At 44.0% G+C, this 14,305-nt stretch overlaps 1 protein-coding gene across 2 annotated transcripts in view; it reads right to left on the minus strand.

Annotated features, from left to right (window-relative positions):
• Positions 1–12,513, minus strand: part of ADSS2 (adenylosuccinate synthase 2) — a 36,912-nt gene extending 24,399 nt beyond the window's left edge. The window contains exon 1 of one of the 2 annotated variants that reach the window (XM_040451859.1): positions 12,212–12,513. In XM_040451859.1, the coding sequence (XP_040307793.1) occupies positions 12,212–12,394 (183 nt within the window). In that variant the 5' untranslated portion in view covers positions 12,395–12,513. The remainder of the gene's footprint in view (positions 1–12,211) is intronic. The other variant, XM_040451858.1, reaches the window with a different exon arrangement.
• Between the last annotated feature and the right edge of the window lie 1,792 nt (positions 12,514–14,305).

The following is a 14,305-nucleotide window of genomic DNA, read 5'->3' on the forward strand; positions in this document are numbered from 1 at the left end:
GAAAATTGACCCGGACAATAAATATGACAAATAACACATCTCCCTTCTAAAGTGAACTAGTAATTTCTTCTAAAATGTCAATATAACTGAAGAAAACCCAAGTATGTATTTGCCACAAATACTTATTTTTACTTTTTTTAATGTTTTATATATTTTTGAGACAGAGAGAGAGACAGAGCATGAGCAGGGGAGGGGCAGAGAGACAGGGAGACACAGAATCCGAAGTAGGCTCCAGGCTCTGAGCTGTCAGCACAGGGGCTTGAACTCAGGAGCCGCGAGATCGTGACCTGAGCCGAAGTTGGACGCTCAGCCGACTGAGCCACCGAGGCGCCCCACAAACACTTATTCTTTAGAGGCTTTATAATAGTTTGACTATACCCTCTTCTTCCCCCACCACAGTACCCTGGTTTTCCTGACGGGATCCAGAAAACTAATAAATTCAGGTTTCCAGAAGGTAGAAAGACATCTCCCCTCTTAAAAAGAGAAAAAATTGTGAGAAAAGAAGTACAGGGAACAATTAGTTATTCTGGCTTGGGCATTACAGAGGACATGTAGCAATCTAATTAATTATCCGTGATATTTCACCAAAAACACAGAAAAATCCCTAGATTAAAAGAGTAATTGATCCAGTTATGTCTACCCTAACTTGACATAAACATTCATGTAATTCCCACAGTACTAAAAGGGCATCAAGCAGCTCTGTGACCTGAAATGTGTATTCTTACGTGGACTTATCAACTAGGAAATCTTCAAGTAACTCCTTCCAATACTGGCTATCCTGAGACTCCAATTCTTAAATGTGTAAGTCAGTCTTGTGGGTGTTTAGTACCAATCCCTGAATCCGCTCACCTCTGGATAAAGTGATACACTGGGTCAAGGAACCTCTAAAGTTGAGAAACATATTATAACCCCATAGTGAAACTTCCACTCTGTGAAGCTGATGCCTAGAATAGTCAACACAAAGCAAAACCTGAGGTCAGATTAGGTTCACAGGAGACTGAGTATTAAGTGACCACATAATTTTTCTAATTTTTTTTGAGTTTATTTATCTTGAAAGAGAGAGAGAGAGAGAGAGAGGATGGCACAGAGAATCTCAAGCCCACTCTGCACCCTCAGCACAGAGCCTGACCTGGGGCTTGAAGTCACAAACCAAGAGAACATGACTGAGCTGAAATCAAGAGTCGGATGCTTCATAACGGACTGAGTCACCCAGGCGCCCTAATTTTTCTGATTTCTAAGCTTAAAAAACATTAAAAAGAAAAACCCCACACAAATCAACTGATATTTAAACTTCTACATAATATTAACAAAAAGCTTAAAGTAAACAAACCAGGAATATATTTGCAACAAATACAAAATTTAACAACATCCTTGTTGGACACTAAAAAAATTATCAATACACTATGTGTCCTGAGAATGACTAGTTTAACTTTATCCCAAGGCTGTTTTTGACAAAATGAAGGTTATTTACTTTTTACCAAATCATCACCAATCAAGAACTCACAAAACCTGCCGGAAGGTTGGTCTTGCACAAAAAATAAATAAATAAATAAATAAATAAATAAATAAATAAATAAATAAATGCCTATTTATACTGTTCTCCACAAATACAAAGCATAGAACTGCCTGCTTTAAGACTAGTACATGTCTATGTCAGGTATGTTTAAAACAAAACAAAAAAAGACCGGACAGTGAGGTCTGGAAGGCAACAGGTGGGCGGCAGGTCACAGGAGGACAGAAGCAGGAGTGATTAGCAGCACTTCCCTCACTCGATACACCGAGGGAACCTGGCAGTATTTCCCTACTTTTTATGTTTTAATAAGAAACATCTGCATGTGAGAAAAGGCTCTTAAGGATGCACAGTAGGGGTGAAGTCTTCCTCACAGTCCTCGCCCCACCAGGCCCTCCCTACCAGTCACCACCAGGTTTTGGTGTAACTTCTGGAGGTAATTTGCCAAAGCCAACAGGTATCTGCATCCTGTTTTATTGCACACATCCAAACGGCGGGAGCTGTATACTCCCGGGCAGCCTGCTTTTACTTAGCAAATCTGAGCACGCGTTCCACACCTTGTGAACTGAACCACCTCATTCTTTTCATGGCCCTACCGTACAGCTTTTTATACGGTCCCATACAGAATTTATTTCCCACAAGAGAGGCATCCGGGTTGTTTCCAATCTGTCATCCTTAGAGACAACGTCACAGCAGCACTTCCTGGTGCACACTTTATTATGACTTCACACTTGCGCAAGTTTATTACCAATTCTGATAGAACCCTAAAAGAAAAATAACTCACAGGACAATTCTTACTTGGTGTTTATAGCTTTTCTTTCACAGATCTATCCCTCATGCTAATATTAGCTTTTTTTTATCGCGACTTTTTACGATTCAGGAGACCTCCCCCAAACTTTCAGGAAAAATCTTTCCGGAGTATAAAGCTCATTCAAATTTCTGGAGATCCTACAAAGAGATCCTATGAAGATGCTCATTTGTTATTAATTCTAAATTGTTATAAATCACTAAATCTAAGAAATTTGTCCTCAACTGTTATAAAGTACTAGTGACTTTATGACAAAAAAAAAAACTAGTAAAGCACTATTACTTCAGCAAAATCAGTTTATTTTTTTAATCCATCATTTGCCTAAGATAAAAAACCACGCCACAATTTTTGGAGTAGACCTCTAAAGTCAGTCTCCTAATTTACATAAAACTACTTTTATAGGTACACTAATATAATCATTTGGTGAAACAATTATTAACTCGGCAGTGCCCAATAATGTTCCTATTGTGTAACCAAACCCTACTCTCTTAGATAATGTTTCACCAAGACAGGCAGTGATGGTGGCAGCAACCGTAATAAAGCGGATTGTTTGTTATGGGTTGTGAGAGACGACGCTAGGGGGATGAGATGGTTTAATTTGTTAAGTTCTTCCAAGTTTACAGGTGGTGGTTCAGGCTGGAAAAGTTCAGCTGCAAAAGGCTTAAAAAGCACACTTTAGCGAACAGCTGAGCGCATTCAAACACTAATCAGCCCTTTCAATAACCAATGTCCTATATTCAGGCTTCCTACAGGATTTCAATCTCATTTAAATTCTACTTGGTTGAGCAAGAAAATATGGTTAAACATGCTCAGAATAACCCTAGCTTATTCATTCTATTAAGGAGCTAGGGGAGAAAATGTAAGCCTGCCTATTAGCGTATCTGGCCATTAGTGCCCCGGGGGAACTGGGGTAGGACGGCTTCTAATCTCAAACACACAACTCTGCAGAAAAGATTCCTAAGGTGAACTGAGGGGGAGTTACTCATAAGGAGCTTCCTGACAAGGTGATCTATACAGGAGATAAGCTTTCATAAACTGTCGTGTTTTACAAAATGCGACAGAGGCAGCTTCAAATCTGAAGTGTCTATTTGGCTGTTAACCAAATAGATTCATAGATGGTGTGCAATATACAAAAGTCCCCTTGGGAGCTCAGGCAATGGTCTCCAAACACAGACTACACCGGTCCAAGGAGAGGTCAGCACACTAGCAAGCAGCAAAACACGGTTTCGATACGCGCACCACTGCTAACCACACCACACCCTCCCCCCACACCCTCCCCCCACACCCTCCCGTGGATTAGGGGGGCAGAGTCTGAACCACAGGCTTCCACGTCTGTGATCACACTGTGAACTGCCGGTCACAGGGGCAGTTCCGCGAGCGTGCCAGAACAAGTAACGAGAACATATACATTTAACCGTGTTTAATAATTCTCATAAGGAGCACTGGGGAGGCCAGAGAGCACTATATAAACGATCGGAGAGAAATATCGTCTACTTTTAACGGAGCTGTACTACTCTCCTCCCAACGCGAAATTTCTGCAAAACAAACTTGATAAATTATCCCCCCTCCCGACAGCGTACTAGTCATATATTCATATTAATAGTTACAAGTAACTATCTCTTGCTGTTTTGTTAAATTCCCGTAACACATGGTCCTAGTCACTCATGTAGGACACATGTAGGTCCTAGTTACTGTTAACTATCAAAGCTGCACGTTTTATAACACTTAACTAAAAACACAGAATGTGTTTAATTGTCACACAATCAAAAGAGCTGTGGACTAGCAATTAATGTTGTTTTCCAGGTCAATGATACCAAGAGAGAAAATATTTTTTAACAATTCTCAGATGCCTTAATTTTTAAACATTTTAAATTCTGAAATTTACCCTCTAAAACTCCAAGAAACAAGAAATCCGTGTGAACCCAAAGTAACTGCATTATTATGTGGCAAGTTGCTTTGAGAAAAAAAAACCTAAGTTTATAATGCCTTAAATGATGGTTTTTCCTATACTGAATATCAAGAATAAATGCAAATTCAGGGGCACCTGGTGGCTCAGTCGGTTGAGCATCTGACTTCGGCTCAGGTCATGACCGCACAGCTCTTGAGTTCGAGCCCTGCGTCGGGCTCTGTGCTGACAGCTCGGAGCCTGAGCCCGCTTCAGATCCTGTGTCTCCCTCCCTCTCTGCCCCTAACCTGCTCGCATTCTGTCTCTGTCTCTCTCAGAAATAAACAAACATTAAAAAATTAAAACAAACTAAATAAAAACAAGAGTAAATGCAAATTCACTGTATTGAAGTAAAAAAATAAACCTATGAAAGAAAATCCAATCAGGTCTCACCAGTCACAAAACATCCCCTAATTTGGTATTTATTTTACTGATTCTCTTCTACTGTTACTCTTGCTTTAAGATTAAATATAAATAAAATATTAAATATGCTGCTTAATGACCAAGAATAAAATGTCTCTCGAACATTATGATGGAGGCAAAAGCAGAGTTAAAATGCTATATGTTCTCAAACCTAAAAATCAAAGTTTCTGACGTACGCTTTTAGTCTTATAAACCATTCCTAAGATAGGCCATTTTCACTGTTTTAATTATAGTTAATCAAAACCAATTTTTTCAAATGTTTATTTATTTTTGAGAGAGGCGGGGGAGGGGCAGAGAGAGAGAGGGAGACAGAGGATCCCAAGTGGGCTCTATGCTGTCAGCACAGAGCCTGATGCGGGACTGAAACTCAGGAACTGTGAGATCAAGACGTGAGATCATGACCTGAGCGGAAGTCGGATGCTTAACTGACTGAGCCGCCCAGGTGCCCCAATAAAAACCCATTTAATTCCAAACATTCTTCCCTCTAGAAAAACAGCGGCTCTACAGTATATTTAATACTGTTACCAAGCAATTCACAAATAAGAATAACCCAGAGCCAGTATTTCTTCATTGCGCATTTTCCTATATAAAATTAACTCTCCGTCAGCTACACCTTCTTTATGTTTCGTCCCTCTTCTTTTCCCTCTCCCCCCAAACTCCTTATTTTGCAAATCATTAATTGACCCAGACCGGGAAACCTGATCCGACCAAGCCTGAGCCAATCAAGATCCTCCCCTATTGGGAATTGGATTTTGAGTAGCGAGAAAGGCAGTAGCTCAGTGACACCTGTAACCTAAGGGAGCCTCCTTTAAAAAAAGGTTGCCAGTTCGGGCTGCTGAGCTCCCAGGAGCTGCCTTTACCCGAGGCCACCCTGAGGACTGGCCAACCCGTCCTTGCTTCAAACAAATCCCCATTTTGCCTAAGACAGCCTCCCTCCATTGCTAGCAAACAACAGACTCCAAATGATTCACCGCAGGAACTAATTGCAATATAGTATGCATACAGCTGGCTCTCTAATGTTCCTATCTTGCACTGGTGATAAACCGAATATAAAAAATGATTAACTTCCAAACGTTAGTATGTATGCTGTCAAGAACAAAACTCGGAAGCACTACAGGGATGGTATAACAGTATTTAGTTATTTTGTAACTGTTCTCAGTTGTACACTTCCCAATTGGGGTTTGAAGCCTAAGAAAGGAGACAACTAATTTTCTTTCCGCCGGAGCCGTCAAGCCCAACCCTAGAATAAAAGCTTGGATCAGGAAATGGTGCCATGTGCAAGTTTCCAATTAAGAAGCTCCAAAGGTCCAGGGGAGATTTAAAAGAAAAGGTTTTGGGGGCACCTGGGTGGCCCAGTCAGTTAAGTTCGACTTCAGCTCAGGTCAGGATCTCACGGTTTGTGGGTTCGAGCCCCACGCCGGGCTCTGTGCGGATACCTCGGAGCCTGGGGCCTGCTTCGCGTTCTGTGCCTCCCTCTCTCTCTCTCTCTCTCTCTCTCTCCGCCCCTCCCCCACTCACGCTCTGTCTCTCTCAAAAATAAACAAACATTAAAAAAAAAAGTCTGGAAGGGAATGAAATGAAACGACATTAGTCTGCAACAGCGACTCCGAAAAAAGAAAAGAAGAAAAAAAAGCGACCCCTGATTCCCAACTCAGCTCGCTGTTGGGTCTTACCTCTTTCCCAAATCACTCCCCTAACCGAGTTCCTGCTGTGACCTCGGAGGTGAAGACAGTAAAGGCCCCCCCCGCCCGCCCCCCGCCGTGTTGCAAACCCGAAACAATGGCGTCTGCAGCAACAGCAGGCGCCCGAGAGTCCAGGGCTGACACTTTTGTGCGCAAGCCTGGAGGCCTTTCTCAGGCCACCGAGGCCTCTGACACGGTCTGTGCGTCTTTGTCCTTCCTGCCCCGAGTACACGAACACCGTGCTATGACCACAGAGCACAAAGTGAACACCCGTCCACAACAGGTCCTGCCCTGATCACAGGAGAGGACAGCGACGCCTCACACCCCACGCCTCCGAACCATCCCAGCAAGCAGAGAAGGGTTCCTATGTCTTGCCTCGAGTCTTCAAGCATCTTAGAAACCTAACAGGCTTTTGAGACAACGCTGATGACCTGGGCTGGTTTCTCGGGAGAACGTCAGACCTGTGCCTGTCTTTCCACACGAAACACTTCTCCTTACGCCAAAACTAAAACACTTGTCAATGCACAGCAAGAAAGCCATTATAAACAAGGATGACTAGTCTTTTAGGAAGACGTTCATCTAATTGCAATTGGCTTATGATTTCAAAATAAAACAGGTCAAGTGACTTAGCAGTAAGTCGACCAGCTAAACTATTCAGCAGTAACCAGACACACTAGATAGGAAGAGAAAACATATACACTGCTCAGTTGTCTTTTAAAGGCTTAAGATACTCTCTTTACCTTACGTTATTATGGTTACCTTCCAGTTTCGTGCAGATAAATGTCACACACATGATGAAAAGCTTGGGAGGACCTTAGGTTCCCAATCAAGCTGCGTGTAGACGCTAGGCACCAAGCCCTAATATACACACTTACTAAACCAGGGTCTTGGATGGAAAGATCAGACACGCAACCAAAAACTGCATAAACCAATGATGTGTGATGCAGCTTTTGTAAATGCTTGAGAAAAGTTCACCCAATCATTACATTTATAAAGACACTTTCTTAAAAATGCACTGGAAGTATACGGCAGGTTTCAAGTCAAAAAAAATTTTTCTCATGAATAAAAAAAAAGGCTTGATATAGACAAAAATCCCACTTTTTAAAGAAGAATTCTAAATAATCTGAACAAGTTGGTTCAATGCAAAGAACCATCCCACGTTGGAGCCAGAGTCGCCTTGGGAAGGGACTTCTGTTGATGGTTCTCAACGGTGCCCACAGCCAACACTGAATACCTCAAAGTCCTCTTTTCCACTGGTAAAATATTCCGACAGTCACCAATCTCTACTTATTGGTGAGTAGCTTATCCATACTGATCTTTAGTGTCAAAATCTGACATGAGGCCCAAAAGATAATACTGCTAAATGTGGGTCCGGTTATGGTAAGCCAGTAACTATATGCCAATTTACCATTTCACTCTACATTTGTTCTGGGCAACAGTTTGTCCTAGAGATAACTTGAAATTACCCAACTCACTCACCCATTCCCACCAAAATTAAAGAAATAAAATAATATTGATCAGACGTCACTGAGATGATCTGATGATTTAAACATTTATGCCTCAAAAATAGAGATCATACATTAACAAATTACATGTTATATCCTACTGTACTATTATATATAATATCATTATATATTATATTTATATCAACAGAATAAGCTTAAACAGTAAACAACTTGGGATATCCTCATTAACTAAATTTTCAGATCTACTGCCCTCAGCAGACAAAAACTATTTTACTAGAATGACACGGCATTCAAGCGAAATATGCTGAGGAAATACACACAAAAAATTACAAACATCAGTTATCTCTTCAAACACACAAGACATAAGACTTTAATATAAACCATTAAAGCCTCTGAACGTAACGGTACAATATAAAAGTACTAGTTAAAATACTAAGTAACAAATGTTAATCCAACGAATGCTGGGGATTCCACCTTAAACTCATGCCACCAGTCAATTAACTTGTCCAGGGAGATGTTAAAATAATTTACAGGAAAGGGTTAAGCTACCGGTCTCAAAGAAATTTCTAGACGTGATCCAGACACCTAATAAATATTTGTTGAGGATTTACTTCCTCTCTGTCTCACAGAGTACTTGGTGCTATGGAAAAAAACAACAACAAAAAAAGCATGAATCCTCGTTTTGAGAAAATTTATATTCTGGCAGGGAAAACACAGTAATCCAAGAAAGCAAGATTTAACCAAGTATACCACACATGGGCATACATCTCTGTACTTGGGAAAGTCTATGAACTTTATAAAAAGTGTTGACAGGGGACATAGAAATAGCGATTATTATGAATCTGGAAAAACAGTTTACCCTAAATGCTAATTCTTTACCACCTTCAAAATTGTGGGAAGTGGTTTGGGAGGTAATTTTAGCTGTATCAAGTCAAGGCATTAAAAAACACTTTAGGTATGCCTTTTAAATTATCTCTCAATTTTTCTAATCATTCCAACGACAAAGTCTCAGTTTGCTGCTGTTAGGTCTTCTATACTTTTTTTTTTTTTTTTAACTTACTAATAGCTGGTTTCAGAGCCTTCTGCGAATGTCAGCATCTAGCTACAAATTAACATTTTCTTCATTGTATTTATTTTCATGGCAAGCTTTTATATAAAGCAAGTGACAGGATACACTTTCCCTTTATAATTAATTTTAGTTAACATTTTTCTTTATGTTAACTTTAAAACCCTGAGGGGAAAAAACACAAAGAGAGAGAGTACTGTCCTAACTATTCCGGATCCCAGGCAACTTCCTGGTTAACCAAGACCACCTTGCTGACTTTCTAGAACAATAAATAAACCTGCTTAACAAGTGGTAGAAAGGGTAACAGTTAAAACCTCTGTAGTTTCTACTCAACAAAATAAAGAAAATAAAGTTTAACAGTTTACTCTGGAGGATGGGGGGTGGGGGTGGTGGTGATAGCAAGAGACTTCCTAACAAAGCAACTTTTATGCTGCCAGAAAGGGGCCGACCTACACCCACCCATACTTTAACTCTTTGAAAAACCCCTACCAGTATCCTTCGCCAATCCCTACCTGGCAATACCTGTTTATGTAGCAGCTGTCCCGAGGACTGTAATCTCCTCGTGGGCACAATCCCTGCGTTTTTCAGCTTAATTCTGGGGCTAAGTGGTTCCCCCTTTATCCCCTGTAGATACTCATTCGGTGATTGTTGGATAAATAAAATACACCTGGAGTTGGTCCTACACGCACGGCTTTTCCTTAAAAGACATCAATTTAAAATTAAGATATCAGGAGGTGTCGTTCTTTGATGTTAAGCCCGACATACTGATTTATGGATCTAGAGAATTTACCAGATTGTAAATAATTCCGTACAAATCCCGAATCTGCAATACAGGCCTTAAGGGTGTTGATGAAAATGCCACTAGCGTTGCCTCTACTCTTTCCAATAAGGCATTTGATATATTTAACATAGTTAAATGCAAGGTCAGTTTTTCTTTCAAAAACTTTATTTTAAATTGGAAAAAAATTCCTTTATGATTCCATTGTTAAACCATGAACACATCATCTGTCTACCAGTTCTAGAGAAACAACCTGTACACAAGCCGAGTTTATGGCATAAATATGATCAATAAAAACCGTACCAAGTTCCAACAAAGTATAGATTTCCAGTAACACACAAAACTTAAATCACCAAACAAGGCATTTCAAGCTACAAATGTCTTTCCAACGTTGACTTTTCCCAGCGGTCTATATACACTGAGAATTTCAACATTCCATATTCTTCAGTTTTAGAAGCCAGGAGAATTTCAGTAAGTAGGAGTCAGCTTACTAGGGCTGACCAAATAATATAAAGTTACCAAGGTGAATCACAAGAGAGATGCTTAAATCTATTCATTACGTAACTACTCTCAGTAACAAAACTAGTAAGAGTCCATCCAATGATGAGCTCTTAAAAGGCACTAGAATATGAAGATTTTAGAATTATATAAGGATTGCAGTCAGTCAAAAGTTTACAGGTGGCGAACGTCTGCGTAACAGGTCTGCACGAATGTTCCTCCTCTGTCTTCAGCTAACAGTTTTAAGCCAAACTTGGCTCCTTTTCAATCACTTCTCTCTAGGCTTTCCAAGGGCATCAGATGAGATTGGTCCATGACCTTCGTCAAGAGGACATTCACAACAACACAGAAACACCTTCTCTTGTTTACAAATTCATTCTACTATTTTTCAAGGAAATACTAAAATCGAGGATCTTTTAGAATAAATGCGCTTCAACGTTACATTCTCCAAACCTTCTGACAACCCATAATGTTACTCAGCCTAAGCATTACTATTTCTGGCTAAGGAAGACGGCAGGAATGACAGGGAAGGGGACAAAGAGGCCCAGCCTCTCTCCCTTTCTACCCAGCAAGAGTTAGGTATTCTCATTCTTCTTTCCCTGTAGCATGGCCAGACCTGATTTTAAGACAAAAGCAAGGTGAAAGCTGGCTTTTGGAGCAGCTCCTAAGGCAATGTGGGGCAGGACTTGCATGGAAACACGCTTAGGAGTAAGGCAGTAAGTAAGTAAGTAAGGTAAGTGGGTCGCCAGAGGGCCGGACGAAGAGAGATCTGAAGGTGGGGAGAGGTGGTGGTGGTGCTAAGTGGTAATACTAAGAGGCCATGACTATCTTGGCTAAGGAATGGGCAGGGTGAGTTTCTGCATGCCAAAAACAAAACAAAACAAAACCCCACGACAAATCAGAATATCTGCATTTAGCTTTTTCTGTACTTGTGATTACTTTGTTTCTGCTTGCTCAAATGACATTCAGGTAGAACGCTTTCAATCGAGTGGGCCTACTAACTTGTTACAACATACACAGCATGGCATCATCATACTGTGCCATGTTCACGAGGAAGAGACCTACCTTCTTGCGAGGTAAACAGCAGTTCATTTCAAATACATCGCAATTTGTTTTGAAAGTGGTTATTGCTCAACCACTTCGAATTTTGAAACTGGTAATAGTTATCTAAGAGCCTTCACAAAGGCGTAGCCTAGAGGCTGCTTCAAAGCAACCGACAAATCAGAAGAAAGCTTACACTGAAAACCACGTGTCTCCGGGTAGGAAGTACATTACTGTTCCATTTCCCGAAAGTTCACTTTCCGTGTGAGCGTAACAATGTAAATATTTCTAAATACCACATTTGACATCCGCGCATTATTTGCCTCACTCGTAGAGGAGCTGGGATTCTTTCATCTGGGACCAACAAGTAACAATAATCTACCCTTAACACGAATACACGGGGTACCGAGTCAAAACCCGGGGCCGTTAACTGTGCAAAGCCCGGAGGCTGGGTTCTCGTGTCAACAAAGTGGACGGGAGGAGGCAAAGGTCTGCACGCTGGGGGCCTGCAGGTGGGGGAGTGGCGAGCGGCTTTTCGGGCGCTTCGGAACAATCCATTCCGCCCCCCCCCCCCCCCTTCTATGGGGCCCCCCGGCTGGGGGGGGGGGTTAAGGGGAGGGAGCGTGCTGCAGCCGCGCGGGGTCTCCGCCCGGAGTCGGGAGCAGGCCTCCCTCGGGCGGGAGCGTCTCAAACTCGGACCGTATCCCGTCCCCACCCCGGCCCCAGACCCGGGGCTGGGCACTGCCCCCCACACCCAAAACCGCAGCCCCCGAGGCGTCGCGCGTCTCCCAAAGACTCCCCGTCAACCCTCGTTTTCCTCCAGAGCCACCCCAACCCCTCGGGTCAGGGGTCTCTGACCTCCCGCCATTTCTCCACGTCGCCGCAGCTCCGAGCAGGAGAGAACCTCAAGGTGACACCTCCTTTTGGACGACGGATCCGGGTTCCGCGCCCGCGCTCTCGGGCCCGGCTTCGCGTCAGAGCCCGGTCGCCTCACCTGGCAGCGGCACACGATGTCGGCGTCCTGCGCCAGCAGATCCACCACCTTGCCTTTGCCTTCGTCGCCCCACTGCGCGCCCAGCACCACCGTCACCCGGTTCCCGCCGGGCCGCGCCCCGGGGCGGCCGCAATCGCCGTTGGGCAGGGAGGATGCCGCCGGGTTGGTCTCGGCGAACGCCATGGCTCCGGTGACGCGAGGAGAGCCCGAAGGAGGCGCGGGCGGCGAGGAGTGCGCGAACCGAACTGCTCTGCGGCCGCCAGCCACATGCGGAGGAAGAAGGAGCCAGAGGCCGGCCCCGCCCCCGCCCGCGCCGGGCCTCCCCTCTCCAGCCAGGCCCCGCCCCGCGCCCCGCCACAGCCCACTCAAGGGGCGACCATGACTGCCCCGCGCAGGCCGGCCGCCGCAGCACCGCCCGCAGGAAGAGGCCCCGGTGGCGGCAACCGCCGCCACCCGGGCCTGAGGCCACGCCCCTTCCGCAGCCTGGCGCGCCACCCCAGGGGGAGCCCGCGAGCGGAAGGTGGCGGGGGCGGGGCCTCGAGCGCGCTTCGCCTCATCGCCCCGCCCAGCCGCCCTGGTCCCGCTTTTCAAACTGGAGAGGCGCGGAGGTGCGTGCTCGAGCGTCGGACTACAACTCCCGGCATGCAACGCTCTGGGCGGCGGCGACGTTTTCTGGGGCCCTGGTGTCCTGCCGTCTGCAAGCGTCCGTCCTCAAATTGTTTTTTAACGACTTGTCTTTATTCAGCGACGAGATAGCGTGTGCGAAATTCAAAGGGTGGAATTCCAAAATACAAATGGGATGGAATTGAAATGTATAGATTTGGAACTGGAAACTAAAGGCCTGGAAGTAAGAGAGATGGGGCAGGGATCAAAAAGGGCAAACTCAAAAGTAGAGCAATGGAGGACATTAGAACTGAAAGTCTAGAGATCAAGTAAAGTTCCAACCCTTCTCATTATACACACTAGTAACAGAGGCTCAGAGAAGAGGAGAATACTGATGTATAGTTTGTGCCAAATATTGTGATGCACTTAGCTCTTTTAAATTCCACAACCACGTAAGGGAAGTAATACTCTCTTACCCTTATTTTATAGGATTTAAAAGTTCACTTGCTCTAGTGCGGGCTGGATTGGCACCGAGAGAGCCCAGAGCCCAGGCCCTTTTTGTACATTCCACTCTTTAGTGTTTGAATCGCGCCTAGCTTCTGGAGTAAACTGTATCAACTGCTGATCTAATGCTCTTCCAACTGCAACACAAATTAACTGTGACAGCTAATTCTGATATAAAGATGCTTCGGGAAAAAGTGCGAATAGAGCCTCATGTAAACATTAAATGCAATGTCTACTACATATATATCGTATACACACAATCACGTTCTCTAATGGTCCCTAGAGCGTATTTTAGTATTATACTGGTTTTATTCAATGATTCCTTGTCGGTAAACCTTGAGGACGTACTACAAACCATGATGGTACTGGGCACTGAGGACGTAAGGAGGAGTAAAGGTAGTTGCAGCACTCAAGGATTCAGATTATTTGGTCTACTAACAAACATAAATTAGAAAACTGAAAATTGTGGTGTTTGTTTATCTTAGCTTTACCACAAGATTACAAACCCCTTTGTAAACCAGAAAGCCGTCATATTTCCTTGTACTCAAGTGCACGAGGTGGCGTTGGGCCTAAAGTAGGTGCTCAATAAGTCCCCGTTACTGTTCATTTCTGTTGAACTTAAAAACCACTTCTAGAGTGCTGGATCCTGGAAAGCACTGCCAGATGTGTATTCGCTATTGCAATATTTATGTACGGTCACAACGAAGACTTGGGCTAAAGGATGCAGGAACTTAAAAGCTTCACCCTCGTTCCGTCAACTGGGATCTTCCGGAGTGGTTTTGCTCTTTCACTCCCAAAAAGCACGGTTTCTGCCCTTCCTCCCGTCTGGCTTTACGTTTCCTCCTCCAACCAACTACCAAGCTCAGGGATAGCGCAGGTAGCGGCGCGCTGGCACGCATGCGCACTGCGCGCTGGCCCTCGCGGGTGGGGCTCGACCCCGCCCTGCGGCGCCGGGCCCCGGACACCTCCTCGGCTGGTCCGCCGGCA

Source organism: Herpailurus yagouaroundi, unplaced genomic scaffold (assembly GCF_014898765.1).
Source record: "Herpailurus yagouaroundi ecotype Mexico unplaced genomic scaffold, PumYag 205, whole genome shotgun sequence".
Taxonomy (NCBI): Eukaryota; Metazoa; Chordata; class Mammalia; order Carnivora; family Felidae; genus Herpailurus; species Herpailurus yagouaroundi.